The sequence below is a fragment of the Syngnathus typhle genome, linkage group LG4 (assembly GCF_033458585.1).
Source record: "Syngnathus typhle isolate RoL2023-S1 ecotype Sweden linkage group LG4, RoL_Styp_1.0, whole genome shotgun sequence".
Taxonomy (NCBI): domain Eukaryota; kingdom Metazoa; phylum Chordata; class Actinopteri; order Syngnathiformes; family Syngnathidae; genus Syngnathus; species Syngnathus typhle.
The window spans coordinates 20,796,307-20,816,845 of NC_083741.1; the positions used below are offsets into that span (position 1 = coordinate 20,796,307).

The window sequence follows — 20,539 nt, forward strand, 5'->3', positions numbered from 1 at the left end:
GAGAAACAGCATATTTCACTGGTTATTATCACGGGGGCGGGGAAGAGGGGGGGGGGGGGGGCGACACGACTGAGTGGCTGCCAAGCATTCGGAAGATTACCGACGACTCGACTCGGCGCTCCCTCAAGAGCCATGATGTGTCATCAAACGGTGGGACGGCAGAGGATTAACTTTACAGCGCTTCTTTTATTCTGAATCAATACGCCGCTCGGTCTGACAGAGCTGTAATCCCGCCAGATCCAACAGGAATCGCAATCAGCGGAACGAGGACAACAATGGCGGCGGAGGGAAGCCAAACGCCTTTTTTTTCTCTCCCCGTCGCTTGGTGAGAAAGGTAGCAGGGCGGGACGGAGGCCAAGTCAGGTGGCACGCTGAGGCGGAACCATATTCTTCCCCAACATGAGCGCCGCGACCTTTGATCCCGGCATCTCTTGCCTGCCAAACAAACGAGGCGGTTGGCCCTTGCTAACGGCCAACAGCGCCGCTGAGTGCCAGCTTTTTGACAAGCGTCACTCTCAAAGGATTTCATAGTCCGACGTAGCAAGGCAACGCTAAGCGAAGCGAGTAAATGCGAAGGTGTTGCTCTGACAGAATTGTGTTTCGTCAGTCGACACAGGCTGGAGGTGCTGCGGGGTGGAAAGAAAACAAAACAACAACAAAAAAAAGAAGACGAAACAACAGCTGCCACTATCGGCCCGGCCCTTCTGCGTTTTAACTGTCGCAATGATTTTCACGCTTGTTTATTTTATGTAGCGGTTCGATATGCTCGCGCTCGTTTTAAGTTTTATGAGATGCTGCTGCGCGGCGCCATTTACATATTTCGACACAGCACAGCACACCAGGCTGCAATTCAATGTGTTGCTCCGGCAACATGTTACCGTGTCATAAATCACAACGCCAGATCATCTGCTCCGACACGATCAGCCGTCTTATAGTGTGCTAGCTTTTTTTCGTCATGTAGTATCTCTGGCTGCTTTGAGATTTTTTTTTTTTTTTCTTGGGCGGGGTGGGGGGGGGGGGGGGATCTCTACTGTGAGATCATGTCGTTCAGGCAACACTACATTTAAACAAGATCATATAGCAAGGGAAGGAGGGAGAGGTTTACGAGGCAAGGCTGCTCTCTGCTGGCGGACGTAGCTTACTAGCGTAGCCGGGAAACATCTGGCTTTAGGAGGCGGAGAAAAGAAAAAAAAAACACAACAACGTCAAAACCGCAAGCCTGGAATATGCGGAGAGCCGTTCGGGCTTTCGGCTGCTGAGGAATCTGTCAGTCAGCAACATTTCGGGGGGGGATGGCCTCCATGTGCTCGTGCATAAATAAACCAAAGGGCGATCCTGTTGCACGGTTTAAAAACGGCATGTAGAAGTCGTCTTTAAAAAGGCACCGATTGAAAAATGAATGCACGAGTCAAAAGGAAAAAGTGTGTCTTGGGGGCTGCAAATCTGTCGCTGGCACCTCAAAGGACATGTAAGCAAATTTCACCTCATTACTCCCTCTTCGCCTTTCGCAAGCTTTCCCCCTGACATGCTAAGTGACATTTATCTCCGTCTGCACGGCCCCGCCTGCCAAAGACTTAAAAAATGTTTTCGTGCTAAACGTTCACATCGGCGCGGCAGAATTACACAGTGCTGCAGGGCGGCCATTTTTGAAAGCGTAAGTGGGGCACTTGAGGAAAATTCAAACATTCTCCCTCCCCTGTGATTGTCAAATGTCGAAACAGTTTTTTTCTTCTTCTGGATTTTTCGATATTTACGATGGCGGAAGCCGAGGTAAACAGTGACCCCCCCCTCCCCCCCCCGCCTATTTTGGCTTCCCTCGTTTGTTGTGTTTTCTGTCACACCCTAATGTCACATGACGGCAGAAAAAATAAATTATTTTGTAGCGTGGAGACTTACGGCGGAAGAGTCAGTCTCGTGCGCTTCCTCCGCTTCACAGGGGGTCTCGGCTTGTTCCGGCATGATCGCCTGCACCTCTGGAGAGCGCGCACACACAAACACACGCACAAGTCAGACGGCGGGTGCAATGACAAAGCGGCGGTGTGGAGGAAATCAATAACGGGTGAAGTGAGACATTTTTATCCTGGCCGTGCACGTACGCACACACACAAACTCGCATGCGGGAGTTGAAGCAGCCTGGGGCTAAAATAACTTTGTTGCTGTGATGTCTGTCTTCATTTTCTACACAGGATATTTTTCCCTCCCACACTATTATTGATTAAATATCATGCGATCCTAAAAGTCTCCAGTGGGAGTGTGTGGCTTCTAAAAGTGGCTTTTTTATCACATCATATATTATTTAGTCATTTGTCTTGAGTCTTGATGTCTTTTTTGCACAGCAGAACAAATCCGACGGATTTTTTGGGGCTTCCGATGCTTCGCGTCACATACATGTGCAGCCATCTTCTACTATCCAATACAATCAATACATCAAAAGGTCTGACGTGATGTGATGTAAGGGAATTGCGGTCTAATGGCATTACATTTAATCAGATAAGACGAGGTGTGGCGTGCAGGGGTTCCCGCCGTGTTTAGATCGGAGCTTTGTTCCTACGGCGTAACCCGAATTTGTATTTTGTCGTCCGTTGTGGTACCAGGAACAATCAAATGAGCAACAGTGAGTGATAAGGTTGTGCCACACAAACGCTCCCATCTTCACCATCTCAGTGATGATTGAATCTCATCCGTACCTTCACTCAGGTCAGTGGTGCTGGGATTTCCCTCTTCCACCGTTGCCTGAGACGCTTCCCCGCCCGACGACAGGTCGGTCTCAGAAGGTTCTGGAGCAGCAGGCTCCTCGGGGCGCACGTGACTCTCTTCCGCGCTAGGTTCCACATAGCCGGTGCCGTTTTCCTCTGAACTTACTGCAGGTTGCAGTGACGTGGACGAACACATGTCGCTTTGGTCCGCTTCTTCCACGGTGACTACCTCAGTCGGCTGCAGCTCCCCTAAGGAGGTACTTTCCTCGGTGGGGTTGAATATGTCTGTGGTGCAGCTTCCGACCGACTGAAAGCTGACGTCGTCGTCGCTGGACAGGCCGTGGGTTAGGCCCGAATCGGGATCCGCGTTGGATTTGACCATCGGCTCGAGTGAGATCTCTGTGTCCTCCGGGTTCTCCTCTGGAGTTGATACGGTCGGGTCGGTACCTCCCGTCACATTTAACTCGGAACACGTAGGCTGCTGATCAAGGTCTTGCTGCCACTCTGCCGCTTGAGCCTGACCAGCTGTTTCCTGGTTTTGTTCGGAGCTGTTTACATCTGGCGGAGGTTCTCCCTCTCCGGGAGGCGGAACATCTGATTCTAGGGTTACATCATCGCTCCCTGCCGGAGGTGGGAGGTCCTCTTGCGCTAAAACCTCGCTGTCAGCTTCCTCCTCGGCTATGGAGTTTAGGTCGCAAAGGTCCGGGGCGTGAGTCGGCGCCTCGTCGTCCCGGACCGGCGCGTCGGATGACGGCGACTGGCCCATGACTAACTCGGCACCGCTCTCAGATACTCCGTTTACTTCCTTCCCAGATAAGTCCTCTCCCTCTGCGGCCTCCCGTCCTTCTCCTCCTCCTTCTCCTCTATCGGTTTCCTGCGCACCCCACCCTGCCAGTTGGAGGTTTTCCACAGGCGACGGGCTCCCCCCTTCTGGCCTTTCGCACAAACTCAAGTTCTGTGCGATGCCGGGCTCTTCCCTTCCATTTGCCCTCACAGACTCGAGACACACCCAATCTTCGGGGGGGTTGGGGCCATGCTCCCCGGGAGGTACTACGGATTCACTCGCGTCCTCGTCGCCATATGTACAAGTGACGCCGGCGCCGTTTCCAACTAGGCTTTCTGTCGTGTTTGTTTGCGGGCAGCTCGTCGTCTCCGGCTCGACACCCTCGCTGCACTCGGCCGCCGTGTGGAGACAGTCCGAGCGCAGCTCCAGCACAGACACTCTCTGCGGGGAAAAGGAGGAAGTTAAGACCGCAGTGGAATGCGTGATTGCATAAGGCGTTCGGCCGCTTATACAAACGGAGCCGGAGGGAAGTCCAGGGGAGGGAGAAGACAATCAAACGCGGAGTCGCGTGACTCACCTTGGCGTGGAGATGACTCGTCAAATGCAACAGCTGCTCCACGCTCCGGCTGAGGCTCGGCGGGTCACGGCCTGGGTACACGCTTTGCGTCAGGGCGTGCAAGCCCGGGTGGCGGCAAACCACGCGGGCGTCCGTCGGCACCGGCTGAACGCGCTGAAGGCCTGGGTCCGCCGACTCGCCGTCTGCCTCAGCCCTGTTGTGGAATAAACACTTAGATCATCCCCCCAAGGAAAGAGCTCAGTGGCGATTGGCCCATGTAGCACAGAGAGAGTTTTAACAGTGATGTCAGCTGATCCGCAACCCCCCCCCGACTTTTGCTGCTGTAATCCATTTACAGTGAGAGCAAAGAAAGTCATTGTGGTTGTTAATGAGTCTTTTTTTAAGCTCTTCAGAAGATCATGCAACCATGACTGTAATTTAAGATGCTAGCAGCGACGCGCGAGACCTCGCGCCCCAAACAAACATGAAGAAATAAACAACGTGAAGTGTGTGTGGTGGGGAGCTGTAAAAAGTGACACTTTCCAGGGGGGGCTTCTGTCAGAATGTATATATAGACGAGGTTCTTCCGACCTCCCTTTTGACCTGTCTCGAAAGTGTTTGCGAGAGTTGTTTTTTTTTGAGCCTGTGAAGGAGTGGCGGAACGTCATCCAACCAGGCGGCACCGTTTGCGCAACGCTGGGTGGACCACGTTTAGTGACCTCACCCCTCGTGCGGGAAAATGTCATTGCTCGTGACTACAGAGCGGAGGACATTTGCTTGAGCGGAGGGGCGTCAGAGCGCATGGCGCTAGCGCGACTTAAACGGTGTTCTGCGGAAAAGCTGCGCGCTTTCCGTCGAGAGAGAAGATCCGTCTCCACTTGAAGCCATGTCTCAGTCCATTTAGCAAATACCACGCAATAAAGACATTCTGACCTCATTAGCGCGTCGGCGGGAGGAAGTCATTGCAATGGGAATGCGTGGCATTCCTCCGACTGTTAAAGTTGTGTCTTTCTGTGTCTGTTTGCGTGTGCGTGCTTCTGGTTGTCAAAGTGTGGTAAACATCATCAGACAGAAAAGTCGTAACCCGGGCCTTTTGTGCGGCAGAATAGTTTTCCATCGCTATGGTTTCGCTGTAGAAAAACACAGCCCAGAGGCTTTCTTTCCAGTGCGCCTGCAAAGGTTTAAATGGTCGCCAACACATGATCGACCCAATTGTCCCGTTTGTACATTCACGGAATGAGTTTGTGACGCTGACGTAAGACAAGGCGTTTGCTTTTGTGAAGGATGAAAAATGTCTTTTGCACAGCGGTGACTTGGCATGACCGCATGACTTTGAAGTGCGAGGCTCCGTGTTTGCACTTGGTTTGGAATGCCAGTGACGTTACGCACAGTAACTGCGAACGGAACAGGATTGACGGAACAGCCCGTCAGCTGAGCGGAGACTCACTCTGCGAGGAGCTGCTGGAGGGCGGCGTGACCCCGGAGCGCTGCGACGTCTGCCGGCGTCTGGCCCTGCTTGTTGGGCAGCCGCACGGCATCCCTCGCCCCCGGCTGCCGCAGCAGGAAGCGCGTGAGGCGGACCAAACCTCGCCGGGCTGAAAAATGCAGCAGGGTCTCCCGCGGGTGCGGATCTACAGCAGACAGGGAAAGGTGGCACTTGCAGTTATATTTTGCCGGAGAGAACATTCCGAGGCATGCAGCCACTTTTGCTCAAACGACTTTTAATATTGCGTGACATTATTATCAATTTATATCGATTTGTGTGAACACCAAAAATGAGAAGTATCTGGTCCTAATCATTTTTTTTCTCTGCTACGTTTTGAAACGATGACTAGCATTTATTTACAACTCTATACTGACATCACAGCAACGGGAGATTTTTTTTTTTTTTTTTTGCCTCCGAGCGCTAAGGCGGAGAGAACCGGCAGGCCTACGGAGCTCAGATTCAATTACCGGCCTGAAGCGTCAGTGGAGCGAGTGGAGGTGGTGTGAGCGGAGGCGGTGTGAGAGGAGGCAGAAATGCGGCTGTCGACGAGAGCCACGGATCGAAGGACTGACTTTGCTCTTGGCGGCAAATATTCTAAATGGGCATTAATTCATAGAAATAATACGGTCACTGAGTTCAATCTTTTGTAGGTGATCCAATCACAAAGATGGTGGCATGTAAGAAGCTTGAGGAGTTTATCGACGAGGACTTTGCTGACCATGTCACTAGAGTTGTCTGAATTTTCATTCAAATTTAAAAAAAAAAAGAAATTGAAATCAACTAAAAATATTTTCAACGGAGTTAACAATATTACCGGCGCTGTCGGAGCATCGGTTCCCCAGCAAGTTCCACCCCGGTGGCAGCGGGATGTGATGGAGGGCCAAGGTCAGACTCTCATCTAGACGCTCGCACTCCGGCAGGGGGATGTGACACTCATCCAGGAGGAGCGCCCCGTCCAGGCCATCTGTGCGGCCCACCGTGCTAACCTGAGGGGGTTAAAGCATACAACGCTGAAAAAACATTTCCATACGAAAATCGCACGGGATGTACTGGAGGCTCACCAGAAACTGGGCCATGTCAAAAGCCAAGTCCTGAACGAAAGTGAAGCTATGCTCAGCTAAAGGAGCAACGTGGGAGGAGAGCGTGGTCGGTTCCTCGGACGCCGCGGGGCTGCCGCGGGTGACGGCGCACAGGGTGACCGAAACCTCCTCGCAACAGCCGTGAGCTGCGGGGGAGAAAGGAGAAGGTCCGGTTATCAAGCGCCGATTTTTGCGGAAAAATATCGGGGTCGTAAAATACGAGTTTCCCTCAAACGATTTGGTTCACATAAACACCTTCCGACCTTTGGCCAACGACAAAGTCAACATGCAGGCAAGTCGATTTGAAAGTGAAACACAAACATTTGAATAAAATGGAGAACAATATGAGGGAAGAAGATGAATCATTTATTCCATCTTCTGTCTTCCAATAATAAGCCCCGACTTCTTTCCTCTTGCGAGCCAAGATAAAGCCGCTCTGATCATTGCAGAAGGATTTATCATCACGGGGCATCTGTGATTATGATGCCGTATCCTTTTACATTACGGGCTATCTCCCTCATTAAGTTGTGCTCCATTGTAGTTGCTTATTTACCAAAGACAATTGGCGGGGGGGTAATCTGATGGCTTGATCACTTGATTATGACGTGACCAGCAAAGCATTTACAATCTTGCAGTTCAAAATGAAGAGCGAGAGTGCGGTGAGCAAAGAAAAAAAAAGAAAAAAGAGAAAAGAAAAGACTTTTTGTACAATGAAACCCATCTGCGGCATTTTTGCCCAATCTTGTGAACAGATGGGCGTGCAAACAAACTAGCAGATGCTCATATATAACGTGGTACGTCCTAAAATGTAAAAAAAAAAAAAAAAAAAAAAAAAAGGAAAGAAAAGAACTGACAAAATTTTCCCCAGAGGAAATAATGAAACTTGAATAAAACATTTTTACGGCCAAGCTTTATTAACTGTACTGACAACTTTTAAGCAACTGAATTAAGTTTTTAACTGGGCTGAGAGTGTTAAAATAAGTATGCAAAAAGATTGAGAAAGGCTGGCGGTAACTTTCAAGGCAAGTTATTTCTTCAAACAAGTGTGCGTTTTCACGTCTGGATTTTTCTGTATTCATATACATTTAGCTTTGTTTTCAAATCGGAACGGATTAATTGCATGCCAATTCATTTCAACTGCAAACATTACTTTAGTTCTCGCACACTTAGATTAGGGAAAATCTAAATCCGATAAACTCAGGTTCCAAGGTTTCCGCTGTTTCTCCTCTTTTCACAGTGGCATTAATATTCTCGAAGAGTATTTACACGGATGTCTTACCGGGACACAGCGCCTGCAAGGTGTCATGGCCGCTCCTCAAGGTGCTGCTCAGGTGTCTCTGTGTGCTACCAGCAAACAACAGAAAATAGTCTGCGGCGGAGGCGCCCTCCTCATCCACGGCCAGCTCTCCATCGGTGAGCTGCACTGTGATCACGCAGCGGCCCTGCACGTACAAGGAGGCTGGTTGAATAAGTGCTCAAGACGCATATTATTATTATCAGAATTATTATTATTATCATATGTTACATGCGTGACTGGAACGTGAGAATATTTTCAAACACTAAAGTTCATTTCGGTTTTATGACTGCTACAGTTTGAATTATTTCCATCCTGTCCAATTGGGAGGAGAAACAATAGCCAGCTCGCATGCATCATCCACAGTAGCGAGACTGTCTGTCTGTGATCACGACAGTACTGTTAGCCAGCCAAGACGACAACGCAACAAACACAGGCGTGCCCGCGCGCACACACACGCTTGTTGTTTTTGTACACTCACAATTGACTGAATTGTGTTCTTGAGTAGCGCTCAGAATGAAGCGATGTCACCCGAGGGCATGGCGAGCAGGAGGCGAGGAGGCGCCAGAAAGGGGACGATTGTTTTGCCAAGAGCTGCTTTCCATCGGGGGAACTGCGACTTCATTGACACGGAGGCGGGATAATGGGGACATTTTATCCACTCGCTGCCCCGTCGCCTACTAAGCCCGACATGCATGGAACCGCCGCCGCTTGGCGCTCGGGGGTCATAGGTGCTTCCTTCTGCTGTGTAGCGTGCTAGCCTTAGGGCTTGTTTCATAGACAGGCTTGACAGCACTACTGAGAGTTTGGGGAAAATGGCTGCAAAGAGCCAAGTGGATAATTGGAACAATCTTTCTGGGCTGTAGTCAATCACAAGTCGTGAAATGAGACATGTCGGGACAGCCGCAGACCAGGGAGCTCCGCTCGCCACGATTCTACCTGCTCGGTAGTACGCACGGCTCGGCCGTCCCAGTGTCGAACGCGCAATTTGGCGGTCGGCGATAAGTCGAGCGGCGTGCCAAGCGGCAGACGTTCGGTATGCGAGGGCAGTCTCGCGGTCTCAACACGAGGAGCGAGTGCGGTAAATGAGATGTCGAGGGGTGGAGGCCATCAGGCATGACATTGTCTTCATTAAAAACTCATCTCTTATCTCGGGGCCCAGATTGGAAATTAGGAGGTTGGGCCACTGCTGAGCAGATTGCAACCTCGGCAGACCTGTGACTCTGCACTTCATGCCAGAATGAAAACGTATTAGCGAGGGGGGTGAAATAAGATTCGCACAATCGCAAAGATAGCCGAGTCCATTCGAGCAAAGTAGTTGCTCGAATTTATCCTGACAGCAGCGGAACGATATTTTTCCCTCGATTGGTTTGGGCCTCGAATTAATATCCGCTCGCCGCAAACAACATGGCCAGGTGGCAACTTGAGAAAACAGACGCTTGGCCATCGATCGGTCCGCGATGAGCGCATTTGTACAAAACGCGCGAGGAGGAACTGCTCAGGATAACGAGCGACTGTCATCGTCCATTGGCGGCGGGAAGGAAGGCGGGGAGGAGACGATAAAGCCGCAACGATGGAGCGTAAGACAAACGTTTAGGCCAGGCATTCACAAGGCTTCCTCGTTTGGAAAAAGAGAATCGGTTTTGCCAAACATTCCGCACGCCTCACGTGTCTACGCGGCAAACAAATACAGAGCAGCTCAACCTCTGGCGTACAGACATCATGGCAAGTGATTTCTTTGAGAATCCTTCATTTCCTGGATTATCTACCACATGCAGTTAGCTTTTTTTTCTTTTTCTTTTTCTAAACGACAGTAAATGTGCTCCAACTGTTTACACAAAAGAAAGCACTTTGAACGTGGGTCTCTTTGTTCCTTTCTCTTCCGCCAACCAAATGTAAACAAAAACGCGATTGGCCGGTACCCAACGGGAATTCTGGCCTACTGTTCCAACGCTCGTGAGGTCTGCATTCTTTGGCAACCCGAGTGTCTTTCGGAGCGGCAGCACCGTCGATCTGAATGGGTTCCGAGGGATCGGAGCCAACAACCTGGCTAGGTATGAGGCACCTTGAATCTTTCAGCTCAAAGTAACCTTGAGACAGAAGCAAAGCTCAACGTGCTACGATTACGTGCTAGCTGCTAAGAGTTTTTGATTTAAGATCAGTTCAAGAATGTAAATGGCGTTTCCCATTAACGTCACATACCTGTACAATGTGTTCAGGCGCCGTTCACATGTTTTGTTTTACGTCTCCTAGGTGCCCGTGAGATTTACGAATCAACGCCGATAAGAACTCTTAAAAGGCCTAATGAGGCAATGAACCTGAATTGGCTCTGCGTGAAATCAGAGTGCCACTGTGAACTAAAGATAACGTTGTCAAGAGCAAAACTCTTGTTGTGGACTTATCAGACTTCCTTCGGCCGGCAGAATGCGAGCGCCCAGAACGCTCCGGCAACGGCGAAGCACTTGAACAGAATGCGAAAATTGGCTGTGTGGAGGCAGTTCACTACTATACAGTAATTGGACAGCTAACTTCGGGGAAGTGGATTGCGCTTCCGTCAAAAGAGCATCGGAGCTCAAGTGTCAGAAGAAAAAAAATAAAAAATTCCTGTGGGGGTAATAATTCCGCCTAGACTGAACGCTTAGGGAAAAAGAATACAAATGACAATGCTATTATTCAAACCAAGTTGAATTTTTCCCTTGTGGGGCTTGCACTTTTTTTTTTTTTTTATTCCTGGCACCAAACTGTTTTTTTAATGCAATTCTTTTTTTCCAGCTTTCAGAGATACTGTATGACAGTTCGTTTACATTTCGACTGTATTTTGATGAGGGAAAACCGCGGAACCTTTCTCGACATGATCTTTGGTGTATAAACATACCCGACGATGCTAGGGTATGCGATTTCAATATTTTGCTCTGGTTACAATATAACGAGCGAGCTGGAAAACACAACGTCGGTACAACAGTTAGCGCTCAACCGTCCAGCTCGTCGGAATTAGTACTGTCCAGAGCCTTGTGTTCTGTAATGTGCGTGTCTGCTGCACACCTGAGAGCAGAGCAGATGGTTGTTGATACGGGCAAAACAGATTCGGATACTTACATAGAGTGGAGCTTGCTGGGGAGTGAGTTTCATCTCCCTGGGAACTGTAAGAGATGAGAGGTGGACGAACATTTTGGGTCAGTAAAATACATTAAAAGGACGATATGACAAATGATGGCGATTACGGATTCATAATGTGTGAAAAGTTGTTTTCAAATGCGAGGCGAGTCGAGCCAATCGGAGGCTAAGGTACCTTATCTCTGAAAGAAGTTCAGAAGATTCTGGATTTTCAAAACAATGCTTACCAAACAATGGTAAGTTTCAAGGTACGTTAAAAGCAACCAAAAAGGGGGATAGAAATTGAACAAAGTGATTAGAAGGACGATCATCGGATTGTTATTACGCCACGCATTATCCCGTCTTGGCCTGTCGCGGCTAAGCTAATCGCTTGTGAATGTTAGCGAGTGTTGTGCAGTGACTACGGACGCGTCGGAACATTGCTGTTGACAAGACAAGCGTTAAGCTCGACCTTGGCGCTCTTCTCAACACCGTGGGAGGGTTGAGAGTGCAACACACACACACACACGTACGCACGCATGCATGGGGCAGACGACACACTATCGCCAGCTAGCCAAAACCACCGGTCTGTGTTGGCCTTGGTTCGTACGGGGACAGCTGACGGAGCGAAAGTGGGCGGTTGGGGGTTGGCTTCAAAATGAGGCTAACATTTATTGAGCCGTTAAGGTTTTGTGGCACCTATCTGCGGGTAAAAATAACGAGGAGGTCCCTTGACCCCGCCACTAACAAAACACGCTCGTCCTGTAGTTGGCTTTGCGGCAGGAAGATCAGTTTGCCGGATTTACAAGCTCACGTGATCTCAGAGTGAGAGACCCCCCCCCCCCCCTCCAAATTCTAAAAGAGATCTGGTTGCCGTTCACAAGCCACAGAGCTGGCGTTCTCCTCCGTTTTCCTTTTGTTTACTGTTCCCTCAAACGAGTCCTCGCTGAACCGGGTGGTAACTGAGCGCTGAGTAAATCACGTGAAACTGCAAAACAGGAGCACGGGAAGAACGCCAAAGAGGGTCTCCAAACTAAATATGTTGGTACTTTTGTGGCAAATAAAGATACCCCCCCCCCCTCCTTCGATAAGAATTAGTTGGATCAGGTAAGGAGATAATCAGTGGTTCTAATAATACTCTGGAGTAATCCGCTTGCCTTAAGTGCACCAGGACAGATAGCAGCTTCTTTGCCGCATGCATAAGTTTGATAAGACTGTCACTCAATGTGGCCACTGAGACTCTTTTGTTTGTTCCTTGGGGGGGGGATTTAATTGGACATACCGTAATTTATAAATCAGATCCCAATTGTGTAGACACCTTAATTTCAGGCAGAGTTAAAAAGTACCAAGTGACGTTAAAATTAAGCACAAAAAAAATGCCAGCAAAAACATAAAAACAGTAAATACTGTAAGATCAAAATAAAATGATTTAAAACGAATTGCAAGATCTAAAACGAGGGATATCCCCATCTGATCACATGATCAGAAGACAGATCCTGTTTTGCTGTGAAATGTGTATTGACAGATGCAAATCAGTAGAGTTGAACGGTTTGTCGTCGTAGACTGTCTTGTAATATTATTATTCCGCTGCCGGCGCCAAAGCACCGACTCTTCCGGTCCATCTTGTGGAGGAAAGGAGACAGGAGGCACCGAATCCTTGTCATTTATTTACTCTTCATAAATTGGCAGGCCAGGTGGAACTCGCTCATACATGAAGCCCAAGAAAAGATCTTTACTTTGCGTCATAGGTGAATAGAATACAAAAGGGAAAAAAAAAAAAGAGGAAATCACCATCTGTAGGAAAAGAACTACATTTCCCATACTTCTTACACAGAGAATAAAAAGGTCAAGTGGCAATACATTACTCAGCCGCGGGGGGGTTAAAATTGTCACAGTTGCTCAAGTATTGGTTTAGTGAGCCATTCGCGGTTTCACCGTGTGTACTTTGACTTGCACGGCTTAATCGTTGTAACAAGCATATGCTAGCACTGGCGGAATCGAGCAAGCAGCCTCTGGGGCCTGTGGGCTGGCAAGCAGGCATGGCGGTGGACGTGCCGCAGCGTGTCTCCCGCAGGCCTCGTTGCAGCTTTTTGACAGGATCACGTCTGGCTCGGTGTAGCACAGGCGGGGGACGAAAATCTCCCTGTTTGCCAGAAGGCCCCCCCCCCCCCGCCGGCAATTGCAGGGCAGCCGCCTCCATTGCCGCTCCGTCGTGACGTGTCTGTCTGTCGGGCTGGTACGGTTTTTATTATATTATTTCAAATGGTCAATACAGGCACTCGTGCCAATGCTGCTATCCAGTCGTAAATCCAGATAGCCTTTCTCTAAAGCCCATATCCTGTTCAGTCAAAGGTGCTGGAGCCTCTCCCAGTCGACTTTAAGCAAAAGACGGACCACACCCTGAACTGATCGCCAGTTGCTTACAGAACACACATGGACAAACGCGCGACGGCAAAAAACGAAAATGTCCAAGCTACTTCCTGTACCCCGTTGTTGAGGTTTGTGAAGGGTGGAGCTAGAATTAGAACGCAGGGCGGATGATTGGTAGAACAGAATGATTTTCTTTTGTGTTATGAATGATTCGAATGCAAGGGAAAGAAGAAAGCGCCTTTAAATAAAAACCAGTGCTTCTGGTTTACAGGTTCAAGACTTTCGAGCGCACCACCCTGTATGGTGCGGCCATCATTTCCTTTGTTTCATTAATTCCCAGACGGCACGCAGTCTCACTGACATTCTATTCTGGTAAGACTCATAGGGGTCGACCGGTACGAATTGAACCAATAGTGCCAGATGGAAAAACGTGGTTTTTGATGCCACAACGAGAGACGTTTAACCTAATCTTTCGATCCTTAAGAAAAATAATAATTATAGCGGTTGAGTCATATCCCCTTCAGATTATGAGCCATACAATTTTAACCAAGTAGTCACACTAAAACCCGGTTACTGGTCTCCACTGTAGGTCTGTAACAGAAGGAGTATGGGAAACGGCATCCCTCAAGGCCACCCGACACCTGCCTGCCGAGATTAAACCACCCATTAACTCGGACTAAAACGGTGGGTGCAGCCAGCCGAGGAGCAGCCAAAGTTATGTTTCATGTCTGGAACTTCAGCCGTGCTCAAATACACCCTGATCGTTCCTGGAGAGATTCTTCAATTGCTTCCAGAATTGAACTTGAAGACTAGACAGACGGGTGATAGTAAATTACAAAAAGAGATATAGGAAGGTTTACCTATTCTTTTGTTCATTCGTTTCATTTTGGATTTCTCTACTGAGATTTTGCGTGCTAATACATGTTCAACTTTTCTGGATGGAAAACAAAGATTCACTTCTGGTGCGGCAGTTCTACAGAATCTCTGCTATGAACTGAGAAGGAAATCTCAAAGGTTACCACAATACAAGATTCCTTCCAAATATGGAGTCTGACTCGCCTTGGAAAACATTTGCAGTGTGAATTCCTGGCTCGTCACCGCTTCCAAAACGAGTCGCGACGTTGTGATAAAAAAGCAGCGGCCGTGGTGTGACTCAGGGCGGTTTGATGTTTAACTCGGCGTTTGCTTAGTGTCCTGTACTGGTTAACCAGTGACGTTAGCGCCTCTGCGACATGCTGAAGCCTCCTGGTGCTTATTGTTTTGAGCCCCGCTATCAGGTGCGTGGCTAAATTAGCTCAAGCGACGTCAGTAGCTCAGGAAGGGGGGCCCTAACGCGTCCAGCGCCATTTAGATAGTCACGGCTGTTTGATTTAATCAAACCTGCCCATTGACGTGACCTCCTCCCCTCGCTAACGCCCCCATTGCACAAAAGCGCCCCGTGTGTGTGTGTGTGTGTGTGTGTGTGTGTGTGTGTGCAGTCCAGCCGACAACACCGGGCCGCGGGATGAAAGGTCTCTTCAGTGTTTGCGGTGACAGTTATTACCTCGGCCTGCTGAAACCAAATACCTGTCCGCCCAGATAGCGTTATCTTGTGAGAGGCGCGCAGAGGGGGGGGGGGGGGGGGGGGGGGGGTTGGTTGGCGGTCTGTAATCAAGGCCCGGGCCTTGATCAGGGCTCAACCCCAGGTTGGATGCCACCGACCAGACCCCTCCGCCCTTTGTTTCCGCGCCATTCGGCCTCAAAGGCACTTGGTGGACGTTGCTAAGCAAATAGGAACGCCGCCATCACGTTGAGGCATGGCTACGTCTTGAAAAAGAACGCGCGTGATATTTATATTATTTCGGGATAGCGAGGCACAAACCTACATCGTCGTCTGAGTGTACCTAAGTGCTGCAATTTCACTAAAGCGACCTGATGGTTACGCCGCTTAGTGTCGCCCATTTGTTGAGCTTAAATTAGGTAGCAATCAGAGAAAATCTTCAGGACATCTTGGTTATGTTCCGAATATGACGAATACAGATAGAACTTTTTTTTTTTCAAAAGCTGTCGTTTGGATATCTAGGTTTCTGTACAAAACACCAAAGCACATCTGTTTTCACAACTAATAAATGTAGATGATAACTATTGAAAGAAGCTTAAAAATACCGCACAAGCACAATTTAAATACTGCGTAAGCGAGGCCAAGAATCAAGTTCAAAGAATCGCTAGCGATGGCCACTGGCTAGTAGCTAGTACAGTTTTAAGATAAACATCTCAAGATGATGCAAAGAAAGGTGCAGTTTGCTATTAACAGTGGTGGTACTTGGAAAAAAGTTCATTCTGCGCTCCAAATTGCCCTTTTTCTTTCAAACCAACGGGCAAACCGATGCGATTTTCAGCTAAAACGCTTAATGGAGTATGGAGCTTAATGGAGCTGAATACCCTTAAAAGCGGCAGACGGCTGACTTGTCGCAAAAGAAAGTGGCGGCGAGTCCCATTTGGGAGCTAATAGGTTTAGCGCCGGCGATCCTTAGTGACCGCCAACCTGTACTCCTGTGGCGGGCCTGATCAGATTAATAGCACCCCACCCAACAGTAATGACCGCCTGCTTACCGTTGAGCCAAACAGAGCTTCGCTTCGCCCCGTGAGTCGCTTTGAATCAACAGCGGTGAGAACCAACAGCACACTAGCATCACGGTGGTTTGTGGTTAGGCGGGTCTGTGTTTCAGTACCTCAGCACCATCCGTCTGTGCGGCTTGGCTTCACCCGCCGATGCACTTTGAACCCTCCGGGGTCTGGGCCAAAAACAAAAAGTCACGTCCGGATGAATAATAACTGTCAAGTCCGTCTGGTTGTCGTCATAGAAACCGCCCCAAATCCCGACGGCCGTTGTGTCGAGCCGCCGTCGCGAACGCTTCCTCCTCGCGCACCACCGACTCACTTCCTCTATTTGGGAGCACGCCGCAGTGTTCGCAGGAAACTCTGCCCGAAAGCACGCAAGGCCCTGCTCGAAGCAGGAAATGAATAAGTCGACTTTACGGCCTCTTCTGATTTATGCAGATGAATCAAATCAGCCTGCCGCTTTGCTTTGAAAATGGCCGTTTTAGGGTCTTCTGGGCCATTTCTTCCAGAATGAACTTGTCCTAAAGGTTTTGTCGGATAGCAACAGAATTTCAATCACCTGTACAAGACAAAAAAAGAAAATATATATATACATAATACACAACTTGAGTTTTGAGAATGCGATCTGAAGGCTAGTTTAACTTCCCACAAAGACAATTTTTTACAACAACACACGTCGTTATGAAACCAATGAAGCGTTATCAGCGCACTGTTGCCGGGCGACGCCGGCTGGACTTTATCCCTTGGAAGATAATCGAGGGAGGCTGCGCGCAATATGATGTAGTATGATATAAAAAGTTGATCATGTCGGTGGCGGAGTATCAATGAGACATTACCCCCACAGATGAAGTGGCGACTTTGGGCAGACGTACCTCTTTTAGGTGGTGTTCATCCTAAGTCCATTCGAGAAAGCAAAGCAGGTGTGTTTACACTGCAGGTATCCGCCGGGCATGTGAGCGCTCGCCAAGACTAAATACGGCCGTGCACGAACACGGGAGCTAAGGCTGATCAAAGCGCTGATGTCACGGGCGGAGCCGGCGACCTGCCGATCGGTTTAAGGCTGGCGTGCGGCCTTCAAAGTGTGAGTTCAAGTTTGTGCAAGAACATACACCGCGCCACTTCTAGTCATCGGTGTTAACATCGTCGGGAAAAGCTTTTGATGGAAAATATGTTTGTGCCCGTCCGCGTATTGTTCTGTTTTTTTCTGTAGCGCTGAGTTGCTGTGGCTACGTTACAGTCGAGTCCCGCACCCCAAAACACCGACATAAACAAAACAGGGTTGGTTATATCATATATTATTGACCCCCGTGTTGGAAAAGTACAAAGTAACACTGTTTGTTTGCAACGTCATCACTCGTTTGCGACATAAGTGAAATCAATATGCGGAATAAACAAACAAACCCAGGGCATTGAATTACTGCGAACCGGTTCTCAAAACCCAACTGGTTTCCATTTCCCGTCCCAAGTCACTGTATACTTGCGTCTTACGCTTTCTCGATAGAGTAGAACATTCTCAGAGCACAGAGCAGCCAGTTTACGTGCGACCAACTTCCTTACGTCATTTGCGTCTAACTAACTCATTTGCACTCGGTTGGGTTCTCAATTCGATTCATTTGCGATGCTCTGATTTCAAAACGCTTCAACGGTGGAACAACGAGACATTTGAGCCACCCTCGAGTCGATTTGACAGCATCTCAATTGAAAACTTGTGAGACCCCAACGCTCGCCGTATTATGGTGAATGAAGCGGAATTACGAGGCCTCCTCCATCGCGCTCGAATTTGAGTGGTTGGCGGCAAACACAAATTTTTTTGGGATCCAGTACAGCACATTTGTAAAATATCGTTTTTCCGCTTCTCAATAGAACAAACCAACTGCACGTCGCCAAACAATGAAGTCATTTTATGGCTGCCGGGCTATCTCTTATATGGCTATCTTTATTCACTGTACAGTCAATGTTTTAAGCAGCTTATCTAACATGTCCATACAGTGTAAAGATATGTTGACTTGTCTGAAAAATCCGAATTGGTTTATATATAACACGGGATGACGTAAGTGGTGACATTGGTGAGAATTTCAAAGCTACGCAAGTGGCAGCATTGTAACGGTCGTGTCGGGCTGAACATGCCACAAGTTTTTGCAAGCTTGTCTTGTGTAAGGGTCAACGACCTCAACGACCCATTTTTGAGTGTGCTGTCAAATTTTGATGATCATTTGGAGTGTTCGCGCAGGGAAAAAATAGTCTGTCATCATCGCTGCTTATATATTATTTGTCAAATACCAAATCCTAATTATCTGCAGAAAAACTCACCTACTCGCAACCATCCATATATTTTTCCAATCTTTCTAAAATGCTAGAAGATGCGAAAGCAAACTTCAAACCGGAAGTCCAGTGAGTGCCCAAGCCCAAATGAAGATAAAGAGCTGCTTATGATCCACGCAATTTATGCATCAATGAATAATATGGTCAATTGTTAAAAGGCTTGCATTACCATCATTTGTGTCAAATCATCTGCAGAATAATTATGTTGAAGGGTAATATCTATAAGATGAGTTTGAAACGACAGAGTTGGGATCATCGTTTGGGTTATATTTAGATATAAGTGGAAAATATTCGCCAGGCCTCTCCGGGGTTTACTGTAAGTGAGCAGTTAACAGCACCTGTTTAGGTAATGACTTCACTGGGTGTTCCTAATGTTCTGGTTCCCAAAACATAATGCAGTTGACAGTGGAATCCAACATGAGCACATTTCAAACTTAACGCCTCAAAACCAAAACAGCATCGTGGGAACTTTCAGCGACATATCTCGGATGTTCCTAATTAACTGCCTCGTAGCCGCCCGACTTCAGCCGTTTGTTTTTCTGCAGTCGCCCGTTAGTGTTAGACACCAACATGCTATTGGGGGAAATAAAACCACCTTAATAACAATATAGCACAAACTAATTTAAAAAGTTATTGTAATGATGGAGAACGGAACTAGCTTGCAAGCGGCTCGTGTGTTTAAACCAAAAAAGTTAGCTCTTCTTACCTGAAAGAGAAGACGACGCTTCACGCTCTTTTTAGGTGCATATTAATCTCCATAAAGTGTCAAGAATGTCCTTTTAAACGCGTGTCGAGCGGCGGCGTGGTCACACGCACACACACGCACGCACGAATAAAAAGTAACCCAAGTGTGTCGACTCGACTGCCCTTTTTTTTTCACCGCAGTTGTTAGCGTCTCCCAGGACAACTCTAAGAGGCGGAGCTAACTCAACACCGGAAGTTACGACCCCGCCCTTAAACGTGACGTCATGTAATTTATACGAAAAAAGTTAGTAAAATAGCATTTTTGAATGATTTAAACTTAACAATACCGTCTACCAACACGGTTGTTCACATTGCTACGAGTTCATAACGAAATGTATAATTTTATCTTGAATTTTAGTAAATTTTCAATGTTTATTTCAATCTACAAATTCTGGCAACCAATGCAGTAACATCCGGTTAGTGCATCCACAATAAAATGTTGTCGTTTGTATTTATTTTATTTATTTTTTGTTACAAAGTTGAAACATTTCATATCAACATATTAGACAAACCTATCCGATTTTTTTTCCAGTAGATCCTTAAGCTAAATGACTTGTTTTACGTTATGTTGTGGAGAAAGCAATTTGTGAGTGCAGCACTGACCTCTGTTGGTCCAAAAACCACAGTGGTCCCAACAGAATAATTTACAGCCAGGGTCCAGGGTCATAAACTTTTTTGAAACTACTTGAGAGCTACTTCTTGAGTGTTTAGTGCAAAGGGGAACCGGTTTGAATATAAATACATGACTATGTTACATCTATTGTTATTAAAGTGTTATTATTGTATGAAAACCCAATGTGCTAAAGAAAAAACAAAGGGAGATTGATGTCCAAACTGAAAAAAAAGTGATTATAATAACTAATCCTTACAATTATTACCAACAAAGATTAAACAAAATGAGAAAATGACCAACATAGTACGTATATACACTATTTATTTATACATATCTGCACCTTTATAATATTTATCCCAATACGTTTGTCCTGGTATTGTAGATGATTAACGTGTTCGAAACGCAAAGGTGTTATTTTGAAGGTGTTTTTCCGACCTCATCTGTGTTAATAACTAGAGTGGAGGCGATAAACAAAGCGAGCTGAGGAGGAGGCTTGATCACCGGCAAGACTTTTTAATTAGTTTAATGATTTTTGCCCAACACAAACATGTCTGAGAGGAAAGAATTACGAGCACCCTCGTCCTCTCTGCTTTTATGAATCACAACTGCGGCAACAAAAGTATTATGGGCGTCTGGTGACTTCTCCAAGTAAACAAAAGAGGGGGAAAAAAATCCAGATGCAATACAGCACTTGGATTACGCTTGACATACTTTAAAGAAATAAAATTTGGAGACAACACAAAGCATGATGTAATCCATCAGCAGTACTTATTAGATTGAGTGCATACTTGGCACACATCAAACATCCGTGCCATTCTCATATCATGTCAGGTGACCAGAAACCCGGTCATCCCATCCGATGGAAGGTGAGGGATTTGTGCTGGGACACTTTCACTCCGCC

The 20,539-nt window shown here is 47.6% G+C and overlaps 1 protein-coding gene across 6 annotated transcripts in view; it reads right to left on the minus strand.

Moving 5' to 3' along the window:
* Positions 1 to 19,198, minus strand: part of LOC133152287 (A-kinase anchor protein 13) — a 48,814-nt gene extending 29,616 nt beyond the window's left edge. For 4 of the 6 annotated variants that reach the window (XM_061275781.1, XM_061275782.1, XM_061275780.1 and 1 more), the window contains exons 1-9: positions 18,988 to 19,198; positions 10,992 to 11,035; positions 7,881 to 8,043; positions 6,584 to 6,747; positions 6,337 to 6,508; positions 5,484 to 5,667; positions 4,058 to 4,250; positions 2,688 to 3,921; positions 1,897 to 1,973 (exon numbers count right to left, since the gene is read on the minus strand). In XM_061275781.1, coding sequence (XP_061131765.1) covers positions 1,897 to 1,973; positions 2,688 to 3,921; positions 4,058 to 4,250; positions 5,484 to 5,667; positions 6,337 to 6,508; positions 6,584 to 6,747; positions 7,881 to 8,043; positions 10,992 to 11,024 — 2,220 coding nt within the window. In that variant the 5' untranslated portion in view covers positions 11,025 to 11,035; positions 18,988 to 19,198. Of the gene's footprint in view, positions 1 to 1,896; positions 1,974 to 2,687; positions 3,922 to 4,057; positions 4,251 to 5,483; positions 5,668 to 6,336; positions 6,509 to 6,583; positions 6,748 to 7,880; positions 8,044 to 10,991; positions 11,036 to 15,950; positions 16,269 to 18,987 lie in introns of those variants that run through there. The other 2 variants (XM_061275779.1, XM_061275777.1) reach the window with 2 other exon arrangements.
* Positions 19,199 to 20,539: the final 1,341 nt, after the last annotated feature.